Source organism: Zosterops lateralis, assembly GCF_965231275.1.
Source record: "Zosterops lateralis genome assembly, chromosome: 4".
Classification (NCBI taxonomy): domain Eukaryota; kingdom Metazoa; phylum Chordata; class Aves; order Passeriformes; family Zosteropidae; genus Zosterops; species Zosterops lateralis.
This window is the reverse complement of record NC_139765.1, coordinates 44,156,052-44,164,783: the sequence shown is the minus strand read 5'-3', so window position 1 is coordinate 44,164,783 and position 8,732 is coordinate 44,156,052. Positions and strand designations below refer to the sequence as shown.

Genomic DNA, 8,732 nt, shown 5'->3' with positions numbered 1-8,732 from the left:
GTGACGGGCGGGGGGCTGGGGGTCGGTACAGCCCCACCACCGAGCCCGGGAGACCCATTTCTGCCGAGAACAGCGGGTCCCGTGGGTGCGGGGGCCGCTCCCGTCCGCCCGCCGAGCCGTGAGCCCCTCCGGGCGGGCGGGCTGGCTCAGGGTGGCCGCGGGCTAAGCACGTCAGGGGAGATGCTCGTCATCCCGAGAGATCCCGGCATATATAGGAGATGCGGGGACATCGCCGGCCGATCGCAGCCGCACGGGCTCGCAGTGCCATGGCCGTGGCCCCGGCCCGGGCGGCGGGGGGAGCGGGCGAGGGGCCGGGCGGGGGCACACCCCGGCCTTCCGCGCCCCGACGCGCCGCGCTCTCCGCAGGGGCGGCCCTGGCGCTGCTGTGGCTGCTGCTCTGCGCCCCGGGGGACGCCGGCTGCCACCCCCTGAGCGTGGCCGACCTCTTCGACCGGGTGATCCGGCACTCGGGCAGGATCCACAGCCTCTCCACGGCGCTCTACGCCGAGCTGGTGAGTGCCGGGCCGGGCCGGGCCGGGCCGGGCCGGGCTGGGCTGGGCTGCGCCGCCCGGGGAGCGGCTGCCGACGGGGGGCATGGGGGAAAAGGCGGGGGGATGTAGGGCGGTGTGGTGCTCTCATGAGCGTTTAGGTGTTCTTCCCCCGTAGGAAAAACACTTTCCCCGTGACAACGAGCTGGGAAGGCCCGCTCGGAAGTGCCACACGTCGGGGATGCTGACCCCCAACGGCAAAGAATATGCCCAAAAAATCCCGGTAAGGGCAACGGTGGGCAGAGACAGGGCAGAAGGGGGTACCCGAGGCTTGGGGGACGGAAGGGGACTCTGCGAGTCACACCGCCTTCTCTCCTCTCCTGGAGAAAGGGGAATGTACCTCCCGTCCTGTCGGAACCCCCAAATGTCTCATTCATCATGCTGTGGTGGTCCCCCAGTCCGGTCGGGCAGGAGATAGGCAGAGAGGTTTTAATGCTTCTGGAGCTTCATCAACAATTTGGATTAAAGAGGTTGCTAAGTTTTGACCCCAAACAGGTGCACATCATAGAGGTATTGCCTATGAATCTTAAATTAGTTGAATTTTAAATCTGTATGTGGTTACCTATGCTTGGAGAATATATACTGGTTATAATAAAGATATTGCAGTAGTACTTAATCAGAATGGCTGACAGACATCCTTTGATTTTGCTGAGGCAAACTCTGTGGAACAGGAACTTAGAAATTTGTGTGTGGCAAAGAAGTTAAATTAATCAGTACCACTGCAAAGTACAAAAAGCAATCAGGAGAAAGACATAACAGTCATCTCTGAATCAGTAGTTAGGTAAGGGGAAAGGAACAGCAAATTTGTTTACATCACAGCTGTGATGGCAAAGAGAAAAGCATCATTATTAGTCCACAGAAGAGTAGGAAGTGTTTGTTCATACAGAGTAAAAGCAACTTGTGATGTTGGGCATGCACCAGTGGGAGAAACTTTTGTCTCTAGGAGACAGACAAATGTTAACATTTTGGTTTTTGGTTGTGATGGAGTGAAGAGTTCCCCCATAATGTCCTTCTAGAAGGTTCCCTGGAAGGGTAATGGGAGATGAGGCCATGCTCATGCTAGCTGAAAACACGACAAACACAACTTCTGGGTGTTATTATATATATACACACAAATAACCAGAGACAGAGTGGTGTTTAAGTAGTGAATTACAGATGTAAATCTTAATCTCACTGAGATTTCACGATGAGACTAAGAGTATTCATGTGATCTGCTGCAAAGTAACAGAGACATTCCCTTACTCTTTCAATTTATAAGAGAGAAGAACTAACTCACCTGATACTGAAACTTTTGCAAGCCTGGAAAGAACCACTTTCCCACTTTAACCAGCATATTGAGCACCATCAACAGCTACCTGATGACAGCCTTAGCAAAGCTAAGGAAATCAGCAATATGGTACATGAGCTGAAGACTGGAGTCGAGAAAGTAACGGAAAAGGCAAGATTTTTGATGTAGCTTTTATTCATACCAGTTATGTGGCAGGGTGACTCCAGGGAGGGGGCAATGTCTGTTCCCACTTGGGCTTGGAGGCTCTTATTTAGCAAAATGAAGGACCTTGTTACAGATACAGTCATCTTGCTGTCAGAGGATGTGACTTAGTTATAGATTGGCAGAGATGTTGATGGCATTATAGGAGTCCATATCAGTGAGGCAATATTTTATTAATATGAAATATATGAACAACACATATAAGAACAAAGACTAGAGTCTTTCGTAGCTTCATATATAAGCTAGAAATTACTTGAGTTTTCTAGGCCAGTAAAGAAGATGTGGGTAGACCATGATAAATGCTTAATAATTATTTGGATTTACATTCTAAGTAATTCAAGTATCACTGCTGTCTTATGCAAAGAGCTCCTTCCTAAGGCAATAATTTTATGCTGGGATAAGTTCTTCAAGACAACAGTGGCCCTTTAAGTCTGATATCAGCCACAAAACAATTTCAAAACTCCTTCCAAATTATGGCAGATCATATATAAATCACTGTCTTCTCATTACTAGCTAGAAGTTCAGACCTTTGCATTTTTTGTGCTTTTATATCTAAAATTAACTGTGGTTTTGGCTGAATAAATGAAATCTGTGTGCCCATTCTCTAAAATGGCTACACTGTGAGGTTGTCTGTTTTACTAAAAACAGTGATTAATAAACTAGTATCTTACACTAATAGATCACCGTTCAACTTCATGAACACAAGTGGAGAATACAAGTTTTAAAAAGGTAAACAGCTCATCACTAGAATAAGCCAAATTGTATCCTATGATAAAATTCAGCCCTGGTTAGGGTGAGTCAAAGTTACAAATAGAAATAGATCTTAAATGGAACTGGAACCTCCATCATCCAAATGCAGCCATAGTTCTGGGTTAAAATGGTCTTAAAGTTCAGAAGTGTTCAACTTCAAAACTTGACCTTTGCTTCATTCTGTAGCTGAACCAAACTCCAAACTAGCTACACAATTTTGGTATATTTACCTACTTTATTTTTTCTAAAACACCTTTGAAAGTATTACTAAGAGGGAAATCTTTGAAGTAACGACTTCTCTGTACCATGGATATACAACAGGGTAGAACTATAATTACAAAAAATTAATGCATTCCATATTTTGCATCTGTGTTTTTCTGTTAAAACAGGAAAATTCTAAACTTCCTTTTGTTGTGAAGCACCTACTCTGAGAGGTGATCATAGTCTGCAGAATTCACCAGGTTAAATAAACCTTGGAGCTGGCTAAATAAACCATGTTAGGAGCTTCCCTTCACAGAAAGCATTAAAATAATTGGCTAAAAAAATCTCAAGACTGATTTGCTATAATACTTCAAGAGGAAATAAGGATTACCAAATCCTTAGGCTTCCTTTACTTAAACTCAGATGCAGTATTCGTTACTAGTGTACCCAGAATTTTCAGTCTAGTTTAAAAGTTGCAGAGATACCATAAGGATAAAAAGACAATGTTATTCTATGTAAAAACCTTTACATATATCTTCAGTAAATATGTGAAAGATCTGGAGTAGCACAGCCCAATGTAGTGACACCTCAGTTGTCTTCCACAGTAGTATTTTCAAGATTTGTTGTATGTGTAGTTACAAGTTGTACTTCTTTTTGTGTTTTCAATACAGATGCAGTCAATGGGGATCATCAGCAATTCATTAAATGGGATGGCATCATCTGAAGGCACTGGTTTATCAATTAGTAATGAAGCCAACATGATGAGTGACTCAGACTTCATTCACTGTTTTAGGAGAGATTCTAATAAAGTACAAAGCTACTTAAAAATTCTCAAATGTAGGATTATGCCAGAAAATAGTTGCTAAATTGTAATCCCTTGAGAAGTAATCTTCAGCATGTTTCTTATAAAGATTTAAAAAACCAGAACTTCTAAATTATCACTTCCATAGTAATTTTAATAGGAAAGTGTTTTTGAAATCCTTTGGAAGCTGACACAGTTGACCAATGCAGATGAAATACTAAATAAAATCTCATGTGTGTATGTCACTTAATGCACCTAAAAAGGAGTGCTCTAGCATTAGATAAATAAATGTTCTTGCATGTTACATTGTGGCAGACTATACTATGGCTGATTCACAAAGTTTAGATATATATACAGAATTACAGAATGCCTTGTGTTGAAAGGGACCTTAACGATCATTGAGTTCCAAACCCCACTCCACTACCAGCAGGGATGCCATCCACTAGATCAGGTTGGTGATGGCCCCTTCCAGGCTGGCCTTGAACTCTTCCAAGGATGAACTATCCACAACTTCTCTGGGCAATGTATTCCTGTGCCTCACCACACCCTTGAGTAAATAATTTCTTCCAGACATCTAACCTAAATCTCTCCTATTTTAGTTTAAAACCATTTCCCCTTATCCTATTACTCTTTATCCATGTACAAAGCCACTCTCACTCTTTTTTATGAGCAATTTTTAAGTCATGTGAGGCTGCAATGAGATTTCCCTGGTGCCTTCTCTTCTATAGGCTAAACAATATCAACTTTCAGACTGTTTTTGTGAGGTCTTGTGGGCCCTTAAGCTTGTCCAGGTTCTCCTGGATGAATCCCCTCCTCTTGTGTCAGCTGCATTGCTCAGCTTCATATCTGCAAACTTGCTGAGGATGCACTCCATGCCCCTCTCTGTGTCACTGAGGAAGATACTGAAGAGCACCAGTCCCAAGACAGAACCTTGAGGGACACAAGCTGTCACTGGCCTCCACCTGGCCATAAGAGCCATTGCCCACAATTCCCTGGCTGCATCCAACCAGCCAATTCCTTAACCACCAAACAGCCCAGGCTTCAAACCCATGTCTCTCCAATTTGGAGATAAGGGTGTCAAATGGGACCCTGTGGAAAGCCTTACAGAAGCTGAAACATAGTTACAACATAGTTGAAAGTAAGATTCAATTTGTTAAACCTTGGTATATCTGTATACTATCAATAAAGTATGTTTTTACTTAAAGAAATTGTTTCCCCCCATTTCTATATACATACCTACCTGCAGAATATTGCTTAACACAGAAGAGTGGCATTGATGTTGATCAGCTCATTTAACTGCAGAGCCTATGCCAGACTTTTACATTCACATCATACTTCTTACTGATTTCTGGGGGCTTTCATAAGCGTCCCATAAAATCTAGCATTTTTATTCACTTTTACTGCTCTTTTATATCTGTAATGGCTTCACTGATTTCAGTAGAAACTCCTAAAGAAAAAGTTTGTGAAAAGTCAGAATTCTGGTCCAAACAGCATTTCAATCTAAAGGCTGAGCAGGGAGTAGCAATAAGTCTCTTTCCCATTCCACATGCTGACACAGGACTTGGGTTTTACAGTAATGATGACAAACTCCATTGCAAATAAAAATATGAAAGCTGTCAGATATTTTATGGAAATCACATTTTCCTAGCAGCAGGGTAGTGCTGCTGGCTGTGCATACAACAAAACTTTGCATTCAGAGCCTAACTGAGACATTTGAACAAGTAGATATAATCAACAAAATATCTTCAATATTCTTGACTATTTTACTACTAAATGCTCTTTTCTGGCCTTCCATGATCCTGATGTTTGCTGACAGTAGAAGGAGCTCAGGCAGACAAGAACAAGGAGTAAAATGCTGATGATTATTTAATAATAATACTGAATTCGGGCTTGAGAAGCCTCTCAGAGGTAGATTTCAAAGAAGCATTTATGCAGATCAGAGAAACAACATTTTAGTTACATCCCCATAACTGCAACCATCCTCAGATATCTCCTATTTGGTAGATGGCTGCTGCGTGTTTGCAGCTAGAAGCTGTGTTCACAACGGGCATCTGGTCCCTGCTGTGACAGATACAGTAAAAAGGCAATGGGTTACATTGTGCTTGCCCCGAAGAAGTTACTAGCTGCAGTTCCTTATGCAGTAAGATACCACAAAGACATAATGAAAGACCAGCATTTATGGGCAGATTCTGAGGAAATTCTGGAAAAAAAACACAGCTCCAAAGGGAGCAAGGGAAGACTTCTCTCAGCAAACACACAGAACTAGAGGGGGATGCTCACACTGCCTGTGATCACAGACTAGTAGCAATTAACAGCTGTAGCACTGATGCGGCCATGTGGTGCAGCCGCAGTCGCGCAGCACAGCAGTCCGGGGGTGGCGTGTGCCTCCCGTGCCAGCGAGGGGACACTGCTGGCTCTGCTCTGCGCCTTCACTGCGGAGACAAGCGCTGCCAGGGTAATGCTGCCGTCAGAGGGGAGGGGTGACGGCCACAGGCGGGGTCACCGCGTGGAGAGGCTGACGGCAGAAGCTCCCTCCGGAGCGGCCGTGGCCCGCCCCGCTCCCCGGGGCACCGCGGACGGGGCTGACGCGCCGCGCCGCCACAGGGTGGGAGGTGGCCGTGCTCCCGTGGGAGGAGGCCGTGATCCCCATGGTCCTGCTTCGTGGCAAGTAATTGCAAGCGAATCGCAAGGTGACTCAGAAATCAGCCGTACCGCGTCTGGCAGGACCTCCCAAGGGGTGTAGCTGAGGGTCAGGTGGAAAACGCCGCAAATGGAGCAGGTCATACAGAAAAACTCTCATCTCCGCCAAAGCGCTAAACCCTGGGAACCTTTTGCTGCCCAGAAATGTGAAAACAGAGAAAATGAGATAGTGGGTGGCACACGAGGAACAACAGTGCACCAAAGTGTTATCCGCAGTCATTCATCCTCATTAGTGTTACATTTCAGTTTTGCTTTTGGCTGAAGCGAGGCATGTTGGTAAAACAAAAGCCTTCCTATATTGCCAGCATTGCCTGGCTTCCTCTTGTGACTGAGGAAACAACTGAGCAGTGGGCTGAAAAGGGCACGCTTTTCTCTGTGGCCACCAGTGCCTCAAACAGAAATACAGTGACGGTTGTTTTCTGCACAGCGGAATACTTCATCTCCTGCATGATTTCCTCCAAGACAGCAGCATAACTGGTTAAGAGAATTTGATAATGTAAAATCAAATGCTTTGGAGTTTGAGAATTTATCACTTTTATATCAGACTATTAATTTAGGAGAAACAATTCTGTAAATTAATGGAAAATCAGAAAATTGGGATTGGCTTCCAATGTTAAGCAATGGCATCACGTGCAACAAGAGGTAAGCAATGGCATCATGAGCAACCAAATAGGTAAGCAATGGTATAATTTCCATTTGCTAAACAATCTGTTTCCATTAAACTTTCTTGTCAACCAAATAAATTTAAGAATTAAAAATATCCCCATTGTTCTTCAGACCTTATTCCAAGAAGCACTGCAGGCTAATCCCAGAATACTGACATTTTTGTATAGTCTTTTTTTTTTTTTTTTTTTTTTTTTTTTTTTTTTTTTTTTTTTTTCAATTATTAGAACTGGCTTTTGCACATCAGAGATTTCCTCATCATAATGTTTCCATTTTTTTAGAATGATGAAGAGACACTCCAAGTGACTGAAAATTCATTTTGTTCCTTTCATAATGCACTAAATGGTTTTGATAGTGTATTTTAAACTTAGACTGAAATTTGTATGTGCTGCTATTTCCATGGTATATTAAGTTGTAGTTTACCTCCTATCTAAACCCATGTGATGGCAAAACAGAAACAAACTGAAAGTCTTCTTTGCACAATATATATCCATGTTCAGCTACCTGTATTCATATATTGATCTGTAAATAAAAATTAGTTTAAAAAACTGAAGAATTCCTCAGGAGTTGGATGCTTATAAAATGTGGCATTTCTGTGTGCTTTAGCAAGCACTGGAAGATCACTATAGAACATATCACTATGTTACCTTCGGACATCCCTGTCCACCATGCCCAGCTTCTGTGCTCAGAACTACAACCAAAATAAAAACAAGGAGTTGCCATTTTCTGGCCACAAATTTTGGTGCAAGTTTGCATGGGAGCATTTCAGACCCAGGTTTAACTATTCCAGCTTACCTTACAGTAAAGGTGAGCAGCAGTCACCAGGTACATAGCTTAGAAGCACACTCTTTAAAAGACTTCTTCAGTCCATGACAATTTCATCCATTGTGAACCTTACTCTGTAGAGGCTTTTTGGTCTCCTCATGGTTCAAAGCTGTCTCAAGTTAATTGGATCCTAATTCCTCCCTGTTCCTTTCTAAAGGCACTGGATTTACAGCTATCATAATGAAATTGGTTTGTCTTTCCTTCTAATATGTGAAAATCAGTAACAGCCTAGTTGGTAGAGGGTGTTGAAGCATGTGAATGTACTTAATTTATGTCAGACTTTTGACTGCAGAACATACATTCATCAGAGGGGCTCTGTGGCTACAGTGATGGCAACTGGTATTTAAAACCCAGTACTAGTAAATCACAGCAGATAAAACAAATCTGATGTATTACTGCAGCTCAGGAGTGACATTTGACCTTTGTACTACTGTTCTGACACTGAAGTTAATAATGTAGTTTTCTGCCTTAAAGCAGCCCTGTTCTCCTCAGCAGATCATAACACTTATTTCCTGTTTGGCAAAGAATCAATAAAAACAAGGACAACTTTCAGAAAATAATTTTATACTGTAAATCTGTACAACCAAATTCTAAGTGCTGACACAGCTGTGGTCAGCAAATCCAGCTTTTAAAAATGTTATATGAGGTCCATGGAGGAGCTAGCTGGTCTCTCATGTTCACAGGTTCACGTGCAGTAAAACCATGGCCATGCCTGATACAGACTGCAAAAATCTGCACCTTGGTACATTTTTGA

At 43.1% G+C, this 8,732-nt stretch overlaps 1 protein-coding gene across 1 annotated transcript; it reads left to right on the top strand.

Annotated features, from left to right (window-relative positions):
- Window positions 1-218: 218 nt before the first annotated feature.
- Window positions 219-3,854, top strand: LOC310909054 (prolactin-like; the record flags this gene model as incomplete). The annotated part of the gene is made up of 4 exons (XM_083860617.1): window positions 219-512; window positions 667-771; window positions 1,807-1,986; window positions 3,660-3,854. The coding sequence occupies 4 exons, from the start codon at window positions 219-221 to the stop codon at window positions 3,852-3,854; spliced, it is 774 nt and encodes a 257-aa protein (XP_083716743.1).
- Window positions 3,855-8,732: the final 4,878 nt, after the last annotated feature.